The 22,751-nt window shown below is 57.9% G+C and overlaps 1 protein-coding gene across 8 annotated transcripts; it reads right to left on the bottom strand.

Moving 5' to 3' along the window:
* Positions 1-348: 348 nt before the first annotated feature.
* PNPLA6 (patatin like domain 6, lysophospholipase) lies at positions 349-22,711 on the bottom strand (the record flags this gene model as incomplete). 8 transcript variants are annotated; one of them, XR_014312321.1, is made up of 34 exons in its annotated part: positions 349-644; positions 761-870; positions 984-1,080; positions 1,308-1,424; positions 2,161-2,462; positions 4,234-4,553; positions 4,627-4,857; positions 4,945-5,061; positions 5,373-5,529; positions 5,729-5,847; positions 6,040-6,222; positions 6,396-6,564; positions 6,835-6,898; positions 7,107-7,247; positions 8,887-8,962; positions 9,178-9,291; positions 9,738-9,861; positions 9,943-10,074; positions 10,313-10,518; positions 15,468-15,545; positions 15,631-15,798; positions 15,925-16,034; positions 16,325-16,408; positions 16,656-16,818; positions 16,921-17,001; positions 17,326-17,454; positions 17,658-17,738; positions 18,069-18,228; positions 18,320-18,460; positions 20,466-20,563; positions 20,739-20,821; positions 20,978-21,065; positions 21,391-21,598; positions 22,572-22,679. XR_014312321.1 is itself a non-coding variant. In XM_082732876.1 (34 exons), the coding sequence occupies 33 exons, from the start codon at positions 21,415-21,417 to the stop codon at positions 570-572; spliced, it is 3,981 nt and encodes a 1,326-aa protein (XP_082589002.1). In that variant the 3' UTR covers positions 349-569. The 8 variants fall into 8 exon arrangements, 5 of the variants coding, with proteins under 5 accessions (XP_082589002.1, XP_082589003.1, XP_082589005.1 ...); XM_082732876.1 differs by having other exon boundaries at positions 4,234-4,350; positions 4,788-4,857; positions 22,572-22,711; XM_082732877.1 differs by lacking the exon at positions 20,978-21,065 and having other exon boundaries at positions 4,234-4,350; positions 4,788-4,857; positions 22,572-22,662.
* Positions 22,712-22,751: the final 40 nt, after the last annotated feature.

Raw genomic sequence — 22,751 nt, 5'->3', positions numbered from 1 at the left:
TGTGTACTGCATCGTCCCCCGGGAACCAGGCTCTGTGGTGCACACAGCAGGGAAGAATGGGAAACACAAAATGCCCACACACAGTAGGGCCAGTCGAGCGCAGAGGCTGTGGGAGTCCGGTAAGGAAAATAAAGGGCGCCAGGGTGGGCACCCAAGAACACCCGGGATCCCCAGAGGGCCTGCGGTCTGAAGCCAGCACGGAGGGGGACTGCAGGGGAATCCTGAGCGTGCGCACAGGGGGGCAGGCTGGCTGGGCCTGAGGCTGAGCATGGCCCGCGGGTACAAAGACAAGCTCCGGGCTGTCCGGCCCGGCGCCAGCCGTCCGACCCAAAGATGACACGAGGCCACTTCCAAGAGGGAAAGGTTTATTGGGAGTGACTGGTCACAGTCCTCAGTGCGGTGGGGCCCTTCCCCTTAGGGGCAGGGCGGTCCAGTGTGTGGGCCCTGGGGGGCCGGGGTTCAAGGGGAACCCAGGAGGAAGGCAGGCATAGCAGCAGACAGAGAAGAAGAGAGCCACCCCCACTGGGCTCAGCCCCGGCCACGCCCCAGGGGGACCCCTCTTGAGGTCCTCAGGCCTCCGCAGCTGAGCCCGGAGGGTCCAGGGGCAGACAGCGCCGGTGCCGGAGAAGGGACTTCTCCTCCTCCTGCAGGGACAGGAGCGCCACACGCACACATCACACAGCACAGGACACTGGTACTCACGCACGCCTCCGCCATGTCATCCCCACCCCGTGGAGGGCCTGGGGCCAACCAGTCTCACCATCTCAGAGGCAGTGCTGGGGCTCGCGCCCTCGGGAGAGCCGCCCTCGTCCCGTGAGCAGTCAGGGCCTGCGTCCTCCTCATACTCTGTCAGGCAGTCCGACTCCTCCCCTGCAACCGGGGAGCAGGGCAAAGTGAACCACGCCGGCTGGCCTAACATCTCTACATCCCATGGATCCCAGCCCCAGCTCCGTGACCCCCCCAAGGTGCCCCTGGGCCCTCACCATCAGCACAGCCGTCAGAAACGTAGCTCGTGGGGGGCTCAATCCGGGACACAATCTCCGCCAGGTCAGTGAAGCCAGAGCTGGGGAAGGCCAGCACCTGGGGAGCGGCACAGGTGAGGGTCTTGGGCGCTCTCTGGGACTCTGGAGTGTCAGGGGCTGTGGTGTCTTGGGGCCCCGAGATCTGAGGGGGACCTCTCTGGTCTGATGGGCTCAGCTAAATCCAAGGAGGTCTGGGAGTATCTGAGTTCTGGGGGTGCCTCAGCCAGGCTGAGGGAATCTCTGTTGTTAGGAGTGGCCCCCCCTTGGGGTAGGTCACAGGCTTACGTCTGCACGGCGGCTCTCATTAAGGTCAGCAGATCGCCGGTCCGTGAGCATCTTTTCAATTATGTCGCCCCGGCTCCAGCCCCCAAACACAGCCTTCCCGTACTGGTAGCCCACATCCTGCGGGAAGGGAGGACACTGGCGCTGGACCTGCCAACACCCCACCCCAATGTTTCCTCTGCCTCCCTTCGCTGCCTATCTCCGTTCTGCTGACCGTTCCTTGGCCCCTCAAGAGCCTGATGTTTGGGGGAGCTGGCATCTGAGACTCAACTTACTTCCGAGCCAGGCCCATGTAGCACACTCGCCCCCATATTCCTCACCCTGCGCCCCTGACAGGCCTGACCTGTCAATCTCTCTACATGCCTTCCCCCTCAGCCCCACACGGTGCACCAAATGGTGTGTCGGCTTCTTTCAAGATCTGAAAATACACAATACACCTGCAGACAGCCCCGTCTCCCAAGCCTGTGACAGACATCACCAATCCATCCCTGCACACTTCCGCTCCCGGTCGATTTCAGGGGACGTGGGCTAGGACGCATTATTCAGATCAGCAGCTAGTAGCATAAAGCATGTTGGTCGCTCCACGCCCCTCCCATGTTTGCGGCACACACTACTAACTGATTGCCTTTTCCCATTCCTGCCTTCTAATGCACTTTGGGCAGTGCAGCTGGCACCCAGCAGGAAACTTAGTGCGTACACAGCACACACACGTTCCCTTGCCACACTCATGGCAGACATCACAAATCGATTAGCACTCTGTTCCTCACGGATCCCACATGGGAATGGAGCCTACACTCCTTCCCCCGGGGTTGCTGTGGGCTTTAGGTAGTAAAGCTTTGCCACCCCACCCGCTCACATAGATCTGGTCGAATTTCCCGAAGTCCATGGTCTTGAAGCAGTCGATGGGCGGGCGCAGGTACTCGCAGTAGGAGCTGGACTTAACGACCTCCAGTTGCCGCACGCAGGACACATAGGCCAGGCGGGACTGGATCTCGGCCATGTCTGGAACCTTGATCTTGTCGGCCCAGGGGTTTAACCGCTTCCACAGCAGCCACCAGCCAGACAGGCTGTCCCCGTAGGTGCTGAGGTCCGTCTCATCCTGGCTTCCCACATCGATGGCTATGACTGTCTTGGCACCCATACTGCGGGCGATGTCCGCTGTGGGGCCAGGGGCTGTTAGCAGGCAGCTCCCCACCAAGGCCCAGGGCAGGGACATTCAACCCAGTCCCAGAAACACCATCATACAAATGGTCACACACACAAAAAACATGCAAACAAACATGCCAGTATATAAAGGGCAGAGGTACTGATGCCCATGACCTTGAGGAGGTGAGGTCGGATGGTGGAACTGTTAAGGCTGGGGAACTAGGGCCGGAGGGACGGAGGCGATGGAGATAAAAGAGCGAAGTTGCTGGGAATAACAGACACCAGGTCAGACACATGGGGGACAGAGACGTGGAGAAGAGTGATGTGGACAGAGAAAGAGTGGTAAGGACACCAGGAAACAGAGACACAGGAGGACAGAGACAGAGAGGCAGGCAGTCCAAGTGGCAAAAAAACACATGCAGAGAGATGTGGAAGTCAAGCCACAAGGGACAGAGATGCAGGGAAGCGGAGACACCAACAGATTTGTGGGGGAGAAAGAGATATCAGAGATATGGAAACAGAGAATCTGGGGGGAAATGTGGGGCTGAGACGGGGACGAGAACAATGACCAAGAACAAGGAGATTCAGGGAAACAGGACAGAGGCATGAAGGGTGGGTGATGGCCCCGCGAGGAGGGCGGTGTGTCTGTGGGTCAGTGTTTGTATGTCCGTGTGTCCCAGGGAGGGTCCCTGAGAGGGTCTGGGAGAGCCTGGGGAGATGGGGTCAGGGCCCCAAAGCCAGGCCTAGCCCAGAAGGACACCCGAGTCTCCAGAAGACTTTGCGTGAGTCCCTCATGAACCTATCTGTGTGTCTAGGAACATGTCCCCATAACCATATGCCTGCACGCATCTGTCATCTGTGTGTGTCTCCTGTGTGTGAACACGCACATCTCTGGGTCTGTCTGTAGCTCTATACACACCCCTGGGCCTGAGCGCATTTCTGTGCACAAGTGTCTAGATTGGCACTGCCCGCCTGTGGATCTGCACACACCACTCGTGTGTATGTGGCTGTTAGCGTGGGCATCCGTACAGGGCACGCACGGTAGGAGTTGACAAACTTTTTCTGTAAGCAGCCAGAGAGAAAATAACTTTCTCCCAACCACTCGGTGTTGCAGCTGAGGCACGAAGGCGGCCAGGAAACCAGGCCTGAACCACTGGATGTGGCTGTGTTCAACAAATCTTTCCTGACAAAACCAGGCGGGGGCTGGATTTGCCGCAGTTGGTCGATCTCCGGCCTCCAGCACCGAGCATGTGCAAGTACCTAGCATATGTGTCTACTCGGGCGCGCTCGCTCCCGGGCACGTGACATCCTCCGGGGCACAGCTGGTCCCCCGCTCCTCAGCAGGCGAGAGGTCAGCAGAGCCGGAAGCTCGCCGTGGGCACACACGTGCCCATCTGTGTGCTTACACTTGTGCGCACCTGAGCCAGCGTGCAGTGTGCACGTGGACAGATAGGTGTGCAAGGACGCATGCCTGGTCCTGGCCACGTGCATATGTGAGAACACGCCGCCCGCCCTGTGAGCAGCCGCGAGAACGCGTGAGCACCGGTGTGGTGACGTGAACCCGGGCGGGTGTCCTGCTGTCCTTGCGTGCACGTGTGTGTCTACGCGCGTGTATTCACGCTGAACACGGCATGTGGATGTGCTTTCCAGTTCCACGCGCTCCCGTCCCCGGGCACTCCCTGGGTCTGTGGCTGCACACGGGCGTGCACACACCCTCCTGGGCGCCCGTCCATGTGCTCGCCCGTGCGTGCTCGTGCGTGCGGGTGAGTGGGCAGCCACTTGCCTGGCAGGTTGTTGATGTAGCCGCCGTCCATGAGCAGGTGCCCGTCCTTCGGGTCGCACAGCGGCGGCAGGTAGCCCGAGAGCGTCATGCTGGCGCGGACGTAGCGCCACAGGGAGCCTGCCCAGCGGGACACACAGACACAGACACGCACAGACACGCTCAGACATGCTCGGAGGCCCGGCCAGCCCCGTGGGCTCGCTGACCTGGCACGTTGTTGACGTAGCACCCGTCCACCAGCAGGTGCCCGTCCTTGGGGTCGCAGAGCGGGGGCAGGTAGGGGCAGTAGGAGGCACTGGCCCGGACGTAACGCCACACGCAGCCTGCGGGGACGGCGTGAGGGGGTGAGGCGCCCGGCTCGTCCCCCAGCCCCCCCACCCCCAAGGAGAGACATACCTGGGGCCTCTGGGGCATTAGTGGGTGATGGTTAGTGCTCGGCAATCAGGCCAGGGCGGACGGTCACTCATGTTAACAACGTCCCAGATGCTCGGCTGCCCTCCCTGCACCCCCTCCCCACACCGCCGCAGAGGTCATGTGGGGCCAGCTGGGGCACCCACCGTCTTTGTGGACACGCATGGCTGAGGCGGTGATGTCCGTGGTCACGTTGAAGTAGGGCAGCCACAGGTCCTGTGGGGACAAGGAGCACGCTGGGAGAGGGGCCGGGACTCCTGCGGGGAGCGGCAGGGGCGGGGCAGGCGAGGACGGAGGGCAGACCTCAATCTGCTTGTCCTGGAAGACCCGGTGGATGCTGCGGTTGAAGGCCGAGCCGGTGAACATGGAGGTGACGGGGTACGTGAGGTCCAGCACTGGCTCCAACACCGAGGTCATGCTCTAGGGGCAAGGAGGCCGGCTGGGGTCGAACGGAAGCCACTTGGGGTCCCTAACAAGGTGATCACTAAGGGTCCCGATCGCTCCAGCAGGGAACTGGGGACTAAGGCCGCCAACCAGGAGGTCAGCAAAGGTCAGCAAGGTTGTGGAGGGAATGCCGCGGGGGTTGTGGAGGTTATGCCGCGGGGGTTGTGGAGGGAATGCCGCGGGCCAGGAGCGGTTCACAGATGAAGTCAGGAAAGGGGCAGAAAAAGCCCAGGAGCCCCTCAGGAAGCAGGTTTCAGGGCACTCCTGCGGTAGGTGGCCCCCCACACCTTGGCCCACTCCCGGGCCCGCTGCTTCGTGCGACTGGCGCTCCGTTCCTCCGCGTACAGGGCCCCGATGAAGGAGCCGATGGATGTGCCGCCTACTAGGTCCACAGGTACCCCTGCTTCCTCCAGCGCCTTCAGCACGCCGATGTGCGAGCAGCCCCTGCCAGGGAGAGAAAACCCAGGGACCCACTGGAGATGCCCCACGACCCCCGGGGCTCCCCTTCTCCCACCTCCCCACCCGCAAGGAACAAGTGCCAGCCCCACCCCTACAGGGCGGCTCCGGGAGATAAGCTCCACCCCTCAGGCGCCCTGACCCCGCCCCTCAGGGCGAGCCCCGGGGAGCAGGTCCCACCCCTCACCTGGCACCGCCCCCGCCCAGCACCAGGGCGATGGTGTTGCCGGTGAGCACCCGCGCTAGGCGGGAGAAGTCGCTGTGCCTGTCTGCGCGCTTGGAGAAAACCTTCTCATAGAGCTCGTGCTGGGATACGGGCGGGGGGTGGGGGGCGGCACAGAGAGGCGACGCATAAGGATGGGGGCTCAGGAGGCAGTGTCCGGACCTCCACACCACCGCTCCTGCCCCCACAGGTCTCTGAGCTGCCCCCCCCACCACCACCAATGGCCCTAGAGGCCAGCGGTCCCGGGAGGGCCCCTCTGCCGGTGCAGCGCTCACCAGCTTGGCGGGGCTGCGGCGGGAGAAGAGGCGGCGCGGACAGCGCAGATGCAAGTGCCCCGAGCACCAGCTGCGCATGTTCAGCCACTCCACCGTGCGCGTGGGGCCCGCACCCTCCTCCCGGTGCAGCAAGACCAGCTGCTTGAGGGCGCGCACCGCTGTGTTCTCCAGCATCTGCTCCAGCTGGAAGGGCAACATTGGACGGAAGTCACTAACCCTCGGTCACTTCCTCCCCCCACACCTGGCTGAGCCTGGGTCCCTGGTTGCCACGCCCCACGGTTGCACGGGGCCTGGTGCAGGCGGGCAGGGGGGTGCTCTCTGGGGGGTGGGGGTGTCCCTGTGTATAGACTCCGGACCTGGCCAAGAGTGGGCTCCTGGTCGCCCAGGCCCACGATGAGGATGCAGTCGGCCTGTCGCAGGCAGCGGACGGTCCAGGGTGTCAGCGAGGCGTCGGTCTGGTAGAGAACGATGCGGTGTGCGTCCTCCTGCTGGGCCAGCCACCCCGACAGCCGGAACTCCTGGATGCTGCGACAGGGGCGGCGGAAGGTCGTCCCGGGGGCTTGTCCGGGGTCCCACACCTCCCAGACACCATGCAGCTCCGTCATCGGGAGGACGTACACTTAGACACCCAAGCCCCACCATGTCCATGCCCTCGGGGTGATCTGACCCATGGTCTCCCACGGACTGAAGGGATGGGACCCACGGTCCTTGGTTCACAGCCCAGACCTCAAGCAGACCTGAAGGCACGGTAGACTTCAAGTCTATCCCCCACCTCCTCAAACTCCAGACACATACCTATCCAGAGCAGAAGCCCCCAGGCGGGCCCGGATGATGTCACTGTTGAGGAGGAGTGTGGGACCTGGGGATGCGTGAGGATGAAGAGTCAGACACCCAAGTCCAGAGAACTGGGGGCCTGTCCCACAATACTGCCTCAGCCCCCACACAAACCCATGGCCTGTCCTCACCTCCCCCACTGCCCTGCCCTGCCAATGGTCTGTCCTCACCCCCCCTCCCCCACAGCCCCACCTCCGCAGACCAATGGCCTGTCCCACCCCACCCCCACTGACCGATGGCTTGCAGAGCATGCTGCAGCTCCAGAGTGAAGGCCACCATGGGCACCTCAGCACACACCGGCAGGACGGCCACCGTTGCCAGGTTGCTGGCTGGGTTGGTAAGCTCCGAGTGCGGGGGCACGCCTAGTCCTGAGCCTGCCGAGACCCCAAGGAAGGAGATTCGAGGCGCAGTCCTGCACCTGGAGAAGCAGACCTGCCCCGCTAACCTAGTGAAGCCACAGCAGAGGCTGTGGCCTCAGGCCTGGACCCACAGCCCCACCCGGTCCCATCTTGATAAGACCTAGCCATGTGACCTTCACTTCTGGGCCTTGACTGACAGGACCCGCTACATAACCCTACAAGCACTCCACTGTGCGTGTGTGGACCGATCTGTGCCCCTACCCCATTCTGGCCTTGGTGCTTCTGTCCACCCAAGGTACTTGAACACAAAACTAGGCAGAAACAAACATCTTTTTGACCCATCGGTTGCTTCCCAACTTCTCCATTAACATCCTAGACCAAGGCCTCACCTCCCTCTCTTGCCTGGAACACTCACTGCCTCCGCCCCTCCAGCTCCTTCCTCTAACAATCGGAATGAGCCTAAATGCCTTTCTGGGGCTCCCAGTCCCTATGCGAACTGCCCCTTCCCCCCGTATCTCCCCCTTCCTCACTTTCCTCTTTGAAGTGCTTCAAACCCACAACGCCCTGTGTGCAGGGCCTTCCTAGTTCCCGTCAATGCCACGCCCTATCTCGTCTGTCTAGTCCCAGCTCAGGGCCCCCAGAACCACCCTCCCTCCACCACATTCCATCAAGACCTTCTTTTGTTTGCTTCACACTTCTTCTTTGTATTTTTCACATGTGTTGTTTGCCAAGCTGTAAACCCTTCTAAGAGCCTCATCTGCCTGGTCACTCTTCCCCCCCACCCGCCCTGCCCAGCACAGGGCCTAGTATATATTAGGTGCTCCCTGGAAGATTTTTCTGTATCTCATCAACAGAGAGTTTCTGCCAGCAAAGCTGCTCCACAATCGTGAAAAGGATGAACCAACGGCCCGATGGGAAATGAACGGGCATTTGCATGCATGGGCCAAGACTGGGGAGAAAAAAATCTATCCGGGAAGATCCTGAGCATGGGGTGGTTCTTAGCCAAGGCTCACCACCGCCACCACCATCCAGGTGTCAAGGCCGAAGGGACAGAAGACCTTGGGGGATAGGAAGAGCAGGTGTAGAGGCTGGGCTGATCCAGGGTCGGCTGGCCCTTGCACAGACTCTCAGGCCCGTATGCACCTGGAATCCGACTTCATTCCAGATGTACCCTAACTCAGCAAACTACATCTTTCAACTCGCCAGTAACTTCAGCAGTCCGTTCCCAGCCTGGCCCCTAGCCCCCAGCTCCCACCCCACGGACTTCATGTCCCAGCATACTCTTCCAGGACTCCCTCTCCCTGCGTGCTCAGGATGTGGACTCCATCCCGCCTATAAGCTCTCACACCCAGAACCAAGTTTGCCCCTAAAGACTCTGTCAGTCGACATGTCAGACACTGTAGGTTTCATCAAGAGCATGGCCTGGGTTTAGGGCTCTGTTTCTCGGCGTGCCCAGGACCCCCAACTTCACCCCCCACCCCTCCAAACAGGCACCGGGCATCAGATCCCACTCCTACTTTAAGTCCCACCCAGAGCGCAGTTCCTACGCCGGACTCCATTTCCCAGCATGCCCAGGACTTAGGGCTCCCCCTCCCGGTGTGTTCCAGGAATCGGACTACATTCCCACACCATGCCCGGGGCGGAGGGCTCTCACCTGGGAAGGGTCCCTGCAGCTGCTGCAAATTCCCTAAAATCTTCTGGCTTAGCAGGTGGATGAGACGAGTTACGACCTGGGGCATGGGAGGCCGGCGTTCCAGTGAGACGCGAGGGGCAACTGTCCGAGTCCTACCGGGGCGCCTGGGTCCCCCCCCTCCCCCGTTCCTTCCAAGAGCCCTGCTCTAACTCGAGGGTCTCTGCCTCCTCCCTGGGACTCCTCCGCCCCGCCCCGCTCCTCTATTAGGCCCTGCCTCCTCGAGCCCCGCCCCCCACCAGCTTGGAGCCGCACCTGCGGGTATCGCCGTTTGATGTGGCCCAGCGTGCCCTCCGGGAGTTTGGCCAGCTCCGTGTCGCGCACCGCGTGCACTGTCGTGGCACGAGGCTGCCGTGTCAGCGCCTCCACCTGGGGGGGGGGGCATTTATGACCAGGACTGCTTGAGCCAGGAGGCCCCGATGGGAAAGGGGGACCCAGACCAGATGTGCTACTGCCCTACCCCCAACGACCCCGGAGATGGGTGGAAATCGAATCGCACTACTCATTAGGGCTTGGGGAGAGGGAGAGGGTTAGGGATCCATGCGCGGGTGTGTGAGTGTGTCCACACGTACGCGGGGGGGTGTCTCCTCTTCTAACAGAGGTCTAGGGACGGAGTCCAATTAAGACAAGAATTTTCCCCCTCCTCCTGCCCACGGAAAGGAGCTGGACAAGGGGACTGGGCTAGGCCAGCGGTCGGGAGGCTGTCACCAGTCCATCAGATTACCCCAGACTCTGTGCTTTGTTGGGCGCAGTGGGAGGGAACCCGCAGCGGGAGTGATCAGAGGGCCGTGGGGGGGGGGGGGCGTGACACTCACCACGCCAATGAGGTCCCCGCGGCCGTACTCGCCCACCAGCTCCTTCTTGCCGCTTCCCCGCTGAATGACACTGCGCAGCCGTCCATTGAGCACAATGTAGGTGCAGTCTGAGCGGTCGCCCTGCCTGGGGTGGGGGGCAGGTAAGACAGGGTTGGCGCGGGGTCTTAGGCAAGGCCTGAGCTGCAAGAAAGGCCAAGGTCTGCACCTGTACAAAGCACGGCCGGCTTCCACCGCTGTCCAGTCGATGGCAAAGTCCATCTGGCGCACGAAGGGCGACATCCTTGCGGCCACGGTGTGCGCGGCACTCAGCACCACACTGGGTTGTGCTCGCATAATCCTGGAGAGGAAAGTTAGGGGGGCATGGGCTTGGGGGGCTGCCCTGGCACATTCCTTAGGAAGTGGAAAGGGTGGGTGACGGCGTGGCAGTGGGATCAGAAGGGCTCAAAGCTGCCCTGGAAAGGTACTGGGCATCCAGAGGGATGACCTCTGCCACAGCAGAATGGAGCTAAGTGGGGGCCCTCCAGGTGCCACTGCCACCCACCATGGGCCGGGTGGAGGGGGGTGCCCAGCCGTACTCATAGAAGTCGGACTTAGAGATCCTCAGGAAGGTGCAGTCGCGCTGGGCTCTCAGTGTGAAGATGAGGGGCTCGCCGGTGAGCACTGCCAGCTGGCCCACCAGCTCCCCAGGTTGTGCCACGAACAGGCACACATCCTCTGCCTTGTCAATCATGCGCTGGTAGACATGCAGGCAGCCCCACAGCACAAAGTGCAGGCTCACATCCTGTGGGGCAGAGGAGAGCTGGGCACACGGGCGACAGTCCCAGCCCCGACCCAGCCCAATGCACCCAGAAGAGAGGCCAAGGAAGGAAAAGTTGAAGGGGACGTTGGCTCGTTCAGCTGCACAGCATAAGTATCTAACTCCCATCTGGCACCCAGGGCAGACATTACTAATGGATCACCAAAATCTGAGCTCAGATTAAGGCCCCTAAGTTATTCATTCATTCATTCATTCATTCTTTCTTTCTTTTTTTAAAGATTTTATTTATTTATCAGAGAGAGAGAAGGGGAGAGAGCGAGCACAGGCAGACAGAATGGCAGGCAGAGGCAGAGGGAGAATCAGGCTCCCCGCTGAGCAAGGAGCCCGATGTGGGACTAGATCCCAGGACGCTGGGATCATGACCTGAGCCGAAGGCAGCTGCTTAACCAACCGAGCCACCCAGGCGTCCCTAAGTTATTCTTTAAATAAAGGTTTTCTTTTAAGTAACCTCGGTGCCCAACATGGGGCTCAAACTCGCAACCCCGGAATCAAGAATCGCCTGCTCTACGGACAGAGCCAGCCAGGCGCTCCAAGACCTATAAATTCTTTTCAGTAAGGCCAGCAAGAGGCTGCAAGGACTGGCTATGCAGGCGGGTGGCTGAGCTAAACCCTCTTTGCTTATGCTGGGCAACTCGACAGCCCATGGAAGAATAAAGCTGGACTCTTGGGGCGCCTGGGTGGCTCAGTTGGTTAAGCATCTCCCTTCAGCTCAGGTTGTGATCCTGGAGTCCTGGGATCAAGTGCCGCATTGGGCTCCCATGCTCCTTGGAGAACCTGTTTCTTCCTCTGCCTCTCATGAATTAAAAAAAAAAAAAAAAAGTTTGACTCGTACTTCACACCGTATCAAAATGATTAAAGACATGGATGTAAGGGCTAAAACTATAAAATTCTTTTTTTTTTAAAGATTTTTTAATTTATTTTACAGACAGAGATCACAAGCAGGCAGAGAGGCAGCAGAGAGAGAGGAGGAAGCAGGCTCCCTGCTGAGCAAAGAGCCTGATGCGGGGCTCGATCCCAGGACCCTGAGATCATGACCTGAGCTGAAGGCAGCGGCTTAACCCACTGAGCCACCCAGGTGCCCCTAAAACTATAAAATTCTTTGAAGAAAATACAGCAGCCAATCTTTGTGACTCTAAATTTGGAAATGCATTCTTGGATAGGACACCAAAAGTATAAGGAATAACAAAAAGTGATCGATTGGACTTGATTAAACTTTTTTTTTTTTTTTTGGAGTTTCAAGAAAGTGAAAGAACAATCCAGAGACTAGGAGAAAATATTTGCAAATCATGTTTGCTCAGGGTCTTGTACCTAGAATACGTAAAGAATTCTTACAACCCAATAATAAAAGGACCAATAACTCAATTTAAAATGGGCAAAGCTCTGAATAGACACTTCCCCGAAAATAAAGGTCCAATAAGCACATGAAAAGATGCTCAAAATCAGGGGTGACTGGGTGGCTCAGTCAGTTAAGTGGCTGCCATTGGCTCAGGTCATGATCCCAGGGTCCAGGGATCGAGCCCCGGGTCGGACTCTCCGCTCAGCAGGGAGCCTGCTTCTCCCTATCTCTCTGCCTGCCTCTCTGCTTACTTGTGATCTCTCTGTCAAATAAATAAAATCTTAAAAAACATGTTAGGGGACGCCTGGGTGGCTCAGTTGGTTAAGCAGCTGCCTTCGGCTCAGGTCATGATCCCAGCATCCTGGGATCGAGTCCCACATCGGGCTCCTTGCTCCGCAGGGAGCCTGCTTCTCCCTCTGACTCTGCCTTCCACTCTGTCTGCCTGTGCTCACTTTCGCTCGCGCTCTCTCTGACAAATAAATAAAATCTTAAAAAAAAAAAAACATGTTAGGGTGTAGAGCCATCGAAACTCTCACACGCTGCCGTTGGGAATGGAAGGAGTGCCACTGCTTTGGAAAACAGTCCGGCAAAAATCAGAAACAGTCCACAAAGAGTAAAGAGCAGGATTGTCCTGACTCGGCAACTTGATTCCTATACATACTTAGAAGAAATGGAAACCTAAATCCTCACAGAAATTTGTACAGAAATCTTCATAGCAGCATAATGCATAATAGCCAAAAGGTGGAAATGGCAATGTCACGTGACGATTGCACACAAAAAACGTGGTAGGCCCACACGATTGATTATTTCGTCATGAAGGAGGGACACCGACACGCACTACAGTGTAGACGAACCTTGAAAACATGATGCTACGTCAAAGAAGTCAGCCACAGAGGCCACATCCTGTAAGATTCTATCTATATAAAATATCCAAGACAGGCAAATTGATAGCGAACTAAGACTAGGAACTGCGTATCGCTGGGATGGGGGTTCAGAGGCAGGAGGGGGATAGCGCAAGGGTATGAGGTTTCTTTTCAAGGTGATCAAAGTATTCTTTCAATTCCAAGCTGATAGTGGTGATGGTTGTACAATTCTGTGAACGTACTAAAAACCCATGAATATATATTTGTGTACATGATATATAAATAAGTACGTATATGTATATACACATAAGTTTTGTTCCCAGTTCCCTCATTCCACTCCATCCCTGTTGACTCCCTTTTGTTTCCCAGAGACCACATGTCCTATTCCTGCCACAGGATATTTGCACAAGCTTTCCCTCTGCCTAGAAAGCTCTTTTCTCCTCCTTGCACCTAGTTAATTCCTCCCATCCTTCCTCCTTAGCTGGAGGTCACCTTCTCAGAGGTGCTAACCTGCCTAAGCCAGATTTTGTAAAGCCAAGAATGTCTTTTACGTGTAAGCATGAAGCACGTATGGTTTTCCAAGAATTAGTGTGATTCTTTAGTGCAATGTCAGTCAGAATTGTGGGCTTCCCAAGGGCAGGGATCTTGCTGATGTCTCCTGCCTCTGCAGCCCCAGGAGATGCATACACGTGTTGGAACCTTCTAAGATACAATTTCCAGACTCTGGTTGGGATATGAATGGGAGTTACTAATATTAAGTTGTCATTTGGCATCATATTGAGAAACAAATCTCTTCATTGCAGGACTTCTCAGAGCCTTGAATATCATAATGGTGTTCACAAAGAGCTTCCACAAAGGGATTAAACAGCTAACATTTCCCAAATCTGAGCACAGATCCCTTGTTCATGACATAGGTGTTCCATGAAACACACTTTGGGAAATGTCTGTAAAGCAGAGTTTCCTAACCTTGGCACCATTAACACTTGGGACTGAGTAATTCTGCTGTGGGGGAGGGAGGTTCCTGTGTAATTTTGCATCTCTGGCCTCTACCCACTAGATTCCAGTAGCACCCTCACAAGTCAGGTTTTTTTTTTTTTTTTTTTTTTAAGATTTTATTTATTTATTTGACAGAGAGAAATCACAGGTAGGTGGAGAGGCAGGCAGAGAGAGAGAGAGGGAAGCAGGCTCTCTGCTGAGCAGAGAGCCCGATGCGGGACTTGATCCCAGGACTCTGAGATCATGACCTGAGCCGAAGGCAGCGGCTTAACCCACTGAGCCACCCAGGCGCCCCTTTCACAAGTCAGTTTAAAAATGCCTGAACAGGGGCACCTGGGTGACTCAATGGGTTAAAGCCTCTGCCTTTGGCTCGGGTAATGATCCCAGGGTCCTGGGATCGAGACCTGCATCGGGATCTCTGCTCAGCGGGGAGCCTGCTCCCCCCGCCGCCCCTGCCTATTTGTGACCTCTGTCTGTCAAATAAATAAATAAAATCTTAAAAAAAAAAAAAAGTCTGAACATTGGCAAATGTCCCTGGAGTGGGAGTAGGGGATAAAACCGCCCCCAAATGAAAAACCATTGGTATGAAATTTTGGAGGGAGGCATAGCAGATCAATGTCCCTAACAATGATCTGAAGACCCCCTGCAGCCTCGAGTGGCAGCAGAGCAACCGGTCTGGTCTATTAGCAAGCCAGGCTGGGGCTAGGTTGAGCCCAACAGTCTCCCAGGTAGGCAGGGCCCAGGGGCCCACAACAAAAGCCACAGTGTGACCATGATCCCTCTGCCCCAGTCAGTACCAGTGACCTCACAAAAACCTCCCCCAGCTTCCTCTACAGAAGGAGCCCACCCAGTAATGAGCACTCCAGTGACAGCTCGAGCAACAGATTAAGTACCACAATATCCCAGCCAGCTGGGCCGCGCCCCTACTCCAACCACCCCCCGCCCAAGCCCAGGCCCTCCCTCCGACTCCCCTGGGTGGAGGGGCTGTGGTCTCCCCATGAACTGCTCCAAACCCTCCTGCAAGCCTGGCATCTCTGAAAATCTTAAGCGGTTCAGAGCCGCCCTTCCTTCCTCGTGACAATTCTAGCAGACAGTTACAGTTATTACCCCATTCCGTGCATGAGGAAGCTGAGAACTTTCTCGATGATTTGGCCAAGGTCACAGAGGAAGTCAGGATGGAATGTGATCACAAATCTACCCCCCCACCCCGCTAGTCCAGAGCCCTCTTCCTCCGCTGTGCTTCCGGACTGAAATCGTGACCAGGTCTCAGTTTCCCCAAGTGGACACTAGACGGATTCGTGGCATACACTTTCCTATGCTCCTGGACATCCAGCTCCAGGGGCTGGCTCACGGCCTCTGGGTCCAGATTCTGATCCCTACCGCCCTTAGCGCACACCCATCCCAGCGGGGACGCAGGAAGAGAAGCAGGCGGTACGTCAGAGCACACTGCAGACTTGAAAGGTCAGAAAACAGAAGTCACAGGGAAGGACAGGACAGGTCAGAGAGACCTAGGGGCTGCAGTCCTCAGGTAAAAGTTTCAAGGATTAGAAAGGAAAGATCAGTGGATCCAGACGGCACAGGAATCAGAGTCCTAGCATCTAGGGGCAGGGACAGAAATCACAAGCTGAGGGATGTACATATGGGGTCAAACAGAAGGATCAGAGGTCAGAAAAAGGCCTTGGGTCTGAGTTGCATTAGATCCCAGGGGTCAGCCTCACCTGGTCTCCCTGGCGGGCGATGATGGTACCAGCTTTGGCGTGATGTAGCAAGACCCGGCTGTTCAGAAGGGAAGGGTCCTGGAGAGAATGCGGGGTTGAGACGGGCCCACCTGGGCCTCCCCGCCCTCCATTCCATGTCCTCTAGGACCCCGTGGCCACCCACCTCAATCCGCATCAGTTTCGCCAGCTCCCGCTTTGCTGCCTCAAAGATGCTGCTTGTCTGGCGTCCCTGGTAGGGCCCGAAGGGGCAGCCCCCGGCGGCCAGCTCGTCCTCGCCGTAGCTGTGCTCACAGGCCCCTGCTGGCTGCTCCCGGGGCTCCTGAGTGGGGGTCTGTATGGGGGAAGGCCTGTGACCTCTGTGCTCCCACCCGAACCTCTTTCGGAGATGCCACCGTGGGCCAGACAAAGGTGCTGGGAGGGCACTGGGGAGGGAGGGGGAGAGAGGGCAAGGCCTTACCCGAGCGGGAGCTGCCTGGGGCCCCCCTGAAGCCTCTTCCTGCAGGGACACGGAGATCCGGCCACGCTCATACGCCATGTCAAAGTCCGAGCGGGGGCCACCCTGCAAGCCTGCGGTGGGCAAGAGGTATTTTACAAAAACGATCATGTTGACAGCGACCCCAGTTGACTTAGGTGCCAAATCCCCCATCTGTGCAGACACGACTGCTCCATTACTGCATTTGCCCTCAGAATCCTTCTTAACCCCAGCTAGGAAGACAACGTCTCAACAATTACCCGCTAAAACATCATGAAAATACGGCGTGTTTCCACTTCACAGATAGGGAAAATCAAGGCCTGAATGCCTTCAGGCAACCCAGAAGCCTGATGTCCTCTCCCCCTCCCCCACCTGGTGCCCGAACCTGAAATGTCCACTGGCATGGAAATGCAGCGACTCAGCAGGGGGGCCGAGGGAGCCTCCAGGGACGTAGGCTTCACTGGGTCCCCTGGGAGAGACACGTGGTCAGGCTCCTGCCCCTCGGAGCCACCAGGCCTACAGCTAGGATCACCAGGCCTACAGCTAGGGCACTGAGCAGAGAGGGCTCATTTCACAGTCTCTGAGGACTAGGGGGCTAGGAAAGCGATTCTGATGCCCCGCCCTGGGGCCAGGGGTCTCCGGGGGACCAGACAGGAGTCAGACCTAGGTGCCTAGCTGTGGGGTCCCTGGGAAACGGCTGGGGTCACGTCTGATACCTGCAGGTCCAGGTAGTGGGGCCCCAGTGGGGTCAGGCGGCCGGCCGGGACTCTCCCTAGGCTCCTCCGTAGCTGAGGTACTGACCACGCGCTTGGAGCCGCGCACGGGGCTGGTGCGGGCTGGGAGGCCAGGGCTGGGGAACAGGCGCAGGGGCTGGATCTCCTGGTGACAGAGAGCACCCTCGAGGCAGGTCCTGGGAGGCGTGCGTCCCCCTCCCCCCACCCTCCCCGGCCGCGTGCTCCCTGGGCTCCCTGCGCAACTCACGTGGCTGAACAGCTCGTTGGTCAAACCCAGGTAGTTGTGAAGCGCCAGAAAGGTGACCCGCTGCAGCCTCACCATGATGATCTGTGGCCACGGGGAAGGGACGGGAGACACCGGGTAACGCGACTCAGGTAACAGGGAGCGGGAGAAAATGGGCACTAGGCATTAACGGGGTGGAACGGTGGGGAAGGTCAAGGTCGGGAGGAGTAAGGGGCTGGCCAGCGGCAGACAGTGAGCCAGGGAGAAACCCACAATCAGGTGGCAGAAGCCTGGGGAGAAGGGGGCGGAGGCAGCTAAAGGGAGGAACAGGGGCCCCCAAAGATCTGACTGCTCAGGGCTGATAAGCGCAGCCCGCAGGAGCCTGGGATGGGTCGGGGCAGGCGGAGGGAGGCGGAAGGCCCCACTGACCTGCACCACCCGCACCAAACTCTCGGGGTACTTGGTGAACACGGCAGAGAAGGCCTCCACGGGCAGCCGCAGCACTGTGGAGTCTCGGGCTGCCCGGGCAGACACAGTCCGCTGGGGGTGCTGGTGGCCCTGTGGGTGTGTGCGGAACAAGGAGAAGGGAGATCACGGGCTGTGCTCTCTGAGTCCTTCCCAAGGCCAGTGCCTTGTGAGACCACTGGGAGCATCGGAGGAGACTCTGGGACACTGAGGCCTCCCACGTGACCCTCTCGGAACCAACCCACTGACTGGATCCTCATACCCAGTCTCCTTGTCCCCCAAGACTAATCACTCACAGTGATGACATCCAGGATGCTCAGAAGGCTGTTGACGCTGTCCCCAGGGACCACTTCCTTCACCACACACTCCTTCCCATCCTGAGACACAGAGGGTGTGTGTCGGGGGGCGGAGGTGACTGGGGCTGTCCCCACCCTGCCATGGCACTCCACCCCTGAGCTCTCAACTCACCACCTAGTGATCACGGACACTCCGATCCCCGAACCCACCAAATCTCTGACCGGCTTCTATTTTCTGGCCGTCATTAACTGTAACCGCTGACCGCGCAGACCACCCCGACACCCTTGTGCATTTGTTCCCAATTTCTGCCTGCGCATCTCCAAAGACGGTGAAGCCCGCCGCCCGACAGCAACGCCTATCCCAGTCCCCACTGCCATCTCCCCGTGGTGCCCCGCAGGTGGTCCACTCACCGGCCCCGGGAGACAGAGCTCCAGCAGCCCGTCCTGCACCACGTAGATACTGGCATCCGGCTGGCCCGGCCGGAAGACATAATCCCCCTGGCTGAGCCGCTGGAAGACCATGTGTCGACAGAGCTCCAGGAAGAGCGGCTTCTCGAAGTGGCCCAGCACCCTGTTGGATGGGACAGGGAGGCGGAGGAATGCAGGTTAAGTGAGCCCCCAGCTCTGCAGCCACCCCCCTCCGCCTGCACCCCAACACTGACCGGACATTCTTGAGCATGTAGAGCACCTCGGAGGGCAGGTGGGAGTTAGCCAGGTCACCCTCCGTCAGGTCAGCCTCGAGCACTGCCGGCGGGGGCTCCTTTCGTTGCAGCGTTGGTGCCTCTTTCTGGATACGAAGGATCCTGGCGGGAAGAGAAAGGTCGCAGGGGGGCAGGGAGGGAGCAGGCTCAGGCAGACCTGAGTCTCCCACATACCCTTTCCTCTAAATCACAAAAAACAGGGCTCAGCCAACTCTGGCCTGCTACCTACTTTCATTAAACAAAGCTCTGTTGGCACCCAATCATTTACATGTTACTTGTGGCTGCTTTTACTCGGCAAAAAGTTCAAAAATTGTGACATAGTCATATGACCTACCATGCCTAAGATGTTTACTAACCTGACCCCGTACAAAAAAATTTACCATCTTCTAATGTAAAACCCTGAGATCGCCCGTTTGTTATCATAAGCCCCTGAGATAAACCCTGTGTTTGGCAGAGCCCTGATGTAAAATATGGGCTGTTCCCAGAAATTGCACCTCCATTCATCACGGGAACCCTGAGACCTTCTTCCTAGCACAGACCAGACCCGGAAATAGCCTCCCTAACGTCAGCAGAGCTCTGGGTTAGCTCCCATCATACCAGGAAACCCCATCAGCTGCTCTTATCTTCGTAAGGCTCCCAGAGCTGGCCTTTCCTTCTAGATCTCAGAGAACCCTGAGATGACCCCATCGATGGTCACAAAGACTCCTAAAATAGCTCTCTTTGGGGGCGCCTGGGTGGCTCAATGGGTTAAGCCGCTGCCTTCGGCTCAGGTCATGATCTCAGGGTCCTGGGATCGAGTCCCGTATCGGGCTCTCTGCTCAGCAGGGGGCCTGTTTCCCTTCCTCTCTCTCTGCCTGCCTCTCTGCCTACTTGTGATCTCTCTCTGTCAAATAAATAAATAAATAAATAAATAATAGCTCTCTTTGTATGCGGACAGCATGAATACAGCTCTTCTGCTACTCCCAGACCCAAAAGAGCCCTTTCCTGCAAGTCACAGGCACCACTGAGCTAGCCACCCCGACCCCCATCACAAGCCCCCCGAGACACAGTCCCTAGAACGAGCAGACTCCTAAATTAAATTCCACACTATAGAGAAATCTAGATATAGCTTCTCTTCGGATCCGAGAGATCTTGGGCTGGCCCTTGCCCAGTTCACAGAGAGCTGAGATAGGCCCTGGAAGTCATGACAACACCAGTGTAGCTCCTCCAGAGCAGGGACACGTGAAGACAACCCCTGTGACATACAGAGACACAAGATCTAAATCCTCAACTGATCACCGAGGGTCTAGAGCCAGCCCTTCTACTGGAATCACAAAAAGCCACGTGAGGACACATCGGCTGCTCGCGGACAGCCCTGGGATGACACCCTCAGTGGGGTATCCCTTAGCGTGAAAACACCCTGGGGACAGACCTTCCAGTATATTCCATGATGTGAGGAGACGGACCTCAGAGCCAGCTTCCAACTTAGAAAGCTCCCTGGGAGAGTCTTTCTCAGAGACTCTGAGATAGCCCTTTGCTGATGGCATGAAACCCTGGGATGTCCTTCCTATGTTTCTTAGAGCAAGAAGATCCTTGAAATAACTCCTGGGAAACAAACGCCTAAGACAGCCTCCTTAGTGTAGAAATAACTCCAGGGTAGGTGACATAGAGAGATACTTTCTGACGTAGAGAGACTGCTGAGGAAAACCCTAGAAAACAAAAGCTAGAGAGAGCCCTTCCAGTAGGTCACAGACTGAGTTAACCCCAGTGAATCACCTCCTGTGTGGGGAGACCCAGGAACTATCCTACATGGAGAACCCAGGCGCAAATCCCCTAAATCTATTACAAAACGTCTACGATACTGACTGGAGACAACTGGCTCACAGACACCCCGCTGCAGGGAGAATGTCACTGAGATACATTGTCTGAGATACATTGTCTCAGGGCACAGAGACACCAGAGCCAGCCTGTCCCGTGTGGGAGAGCTCTGAGATAGCCCCTCTGATGTGGGAAAACTCGCAGCTCAAAGAACCCTTAGATACACCTTTTGGTGTGGGCTGATTACTCAAACAGTCCCTGAGAGAGCCCCCCGTGCCCAGTACACCCGGTACACCCAGTACAGCCTTACTTTTTGGCAATGTTGAGCATCTTAAGTTTCTTCTTCATGCGTGGCCGGGAGGTGGTGGAGACAGAAGCATCCACCAGAGAGGAAGTAGATTGTGATACCTAGGAAGGGTAAGGATGGGGGACGGGTGAACTGCCAGTTCAGACCGAGGGAAGAAGGGCCCAGATCCAGAGGAAGCTAGTCACGGAGGACGGGCTTCCTAAGACGTCTAAAGAGAAAAAGGGCAGAACCTCTGCGTTCAGCGGGACCCCCCCCCTCCCCGGGTCCTAGACTCACCTTCCGCATAATCTTCCGACCATAAAAGAGCACTTTGTCCCTCTTCCGAAATCGATACCGGGGGCCGTCCGGTGCTGGCGTTTCTGGGGATAAGTGAGGAGAGAAGCACCCTGAGCTCTGCGCCTACTCCACGCGGCCAGAGATGAGGACACTGTCGCGTAAGTCCCATCTCTACTGCCTCAGGAACCCGGGCATTTCAGTTCCCGCAGCCACCCCGGAAGGGCCCTCCAGGTTCTCACTCGGCACTCGCAGCCTCCGCACCAGCAGGAGGATGAGCACGGCCGTGACCAGCACCGCGACTCCGGCCCCAATCATCACGCCCAGCACCTGAGGGACGAAGGGCACTGGCTGCGCATCGCATACACGGCCTGCCGAGCCCTCCCCGGAGGCCGGGACGCCCCCGTCTCCACCCCATTCGGTCAAGTTCTCCGCCCCCGAGGAGGTCACAGCAGGCCCCTGCCTCGGCGTCCCCATCTGCAGAATGGGTAGCCGCGGCTACCTCCCCGGGGGCGCAACTCTTTCCGGCGGCTCCGCGACCCGCGGTGCATGCCGGGAAACGTAGTTCCGTCTGAAACTACCGCGAGACTGTAACATGAGCGCTAAGCATTTCGGGAACTGCAGTCCCCGCAGCGCCACACAACCCAACGTTTACCATTCCTGTTTGCAACGGAGCCTCCATCACTTGCTCCAAACTGGGCGGCAGGTCTGGTGGCCCGGAGTCCTGGGGAATAAGAAGCAGGAGGAACTGGTGCAAGTCGTCACTCTTGGCCCGCTTCTCCCCTTACCCCTACCACGAGGCTTGCCCCCTTCATACTCGCCGCTCGGATGGCTTTGCTGGCCAGGGGACTGCTGGTGGGGCGCTGTAGAGCAGAGGGGGTGATACAGGTTGACTTCGACGCCGGGCTGGGGCGTAAGGCGAGTCCCTGGCTCCCTTCACCCACACGCCGAGCCAACTAGACGCCCTACAGGTAGAGCCCCACCCTAGGACCAAAGGGCAGCCGGCCGGATACCCACAGTCAGCAACCTATGCACGGGTCCCCGAAGGGCCCGCCTTCCTCCCGCAAGTGGCCCCCTCCTTGTCTGTGCCCTCCGGGATTGATCAATCCCAACCCAGCAGACCTTAGGCCACAATCCCATGCAAAAATAGGGTGCCCCAGGCCGGGGGACCTACGGGCCGGGGTGCACGGGAGTGCTGCTGGCAACTCCCACATAAGGGGTCCTGGGGCGAAGCAGAGTCTCGGAAGAATACGGGGACCCCCGGAGTGGGGCGAGCTCCCAAGAGGTTACTAGACGGTGCTAGATTCACCGTTACGCATTAGTGCAGTTACGGGGTCTCTGACAATGTGGAACATTTCTAGGACTCTGGGAACGACGCTAGAGCCATTACTGGGAGACGTAACCAGGGACGCGGGAATTACTGGAAGTCACTGTAAAGTTACTGAGGGAATCTCAGGAATAGAGAACTACTGCTGGGAAAAACTGGGAGCTGGGTGGGCACGTCCCTGAGATCGTTTGAGCAAGAGTCGACCTAGGAATGAATGCCGGAATATTACTGGGACTTTTCTGGAAAACAGAGTATTTCTGGCACCGCTGGAGTACTAACGGAGATCTGGGGGCGTCACCGGGCCCTGGAGATATTACCTGAAAAATTCACGGGGAGGACTAGTTCCCTTCCACCCTAGGGCGCACCTGGCTCCCAGCATGGAAACACCTGCCAGGAACTCGGGGGATGGGAGCATCAGAGAGTCCGGCGCTATTGGCCAGCAGAGGAGAACAGGTGCTAACGACCTCCTAAGGGACGCCTCTGAGGGGGCGACAACAACTCGTACTCACCCACCCGGCCGCAGCCGCGGTCCACTCTGCGCCAACACCGGTAGCTTTCCGCCCAGCCCGCAGGCGCGGTCCCTTTAAATTATTCCCCGCAGGGCGCGCCGCGGCCCCGCCCCCCATCATGTTTGTAAGGTCTCGCGCAGCCCGCCACGCTGTTTGACGACGCCTTAAAGGAGCCGAAAC

This window comes from Mustela nivalis (assembly GCF_964662115.1).
Source record: "Mustela nivalis genome assembly, chromosome: 1".
NCBI classification, from domain to species: Eukaryota; Metazoa; Chordata; class Mammalia; order Carnivora; family Mustelidae; genus Mustela; species Mustela nivalis.
Note: the sequence above shows the minus strand (reverse complement) of the source record. Positions and strands in the feature narration are given on the sequence as shown.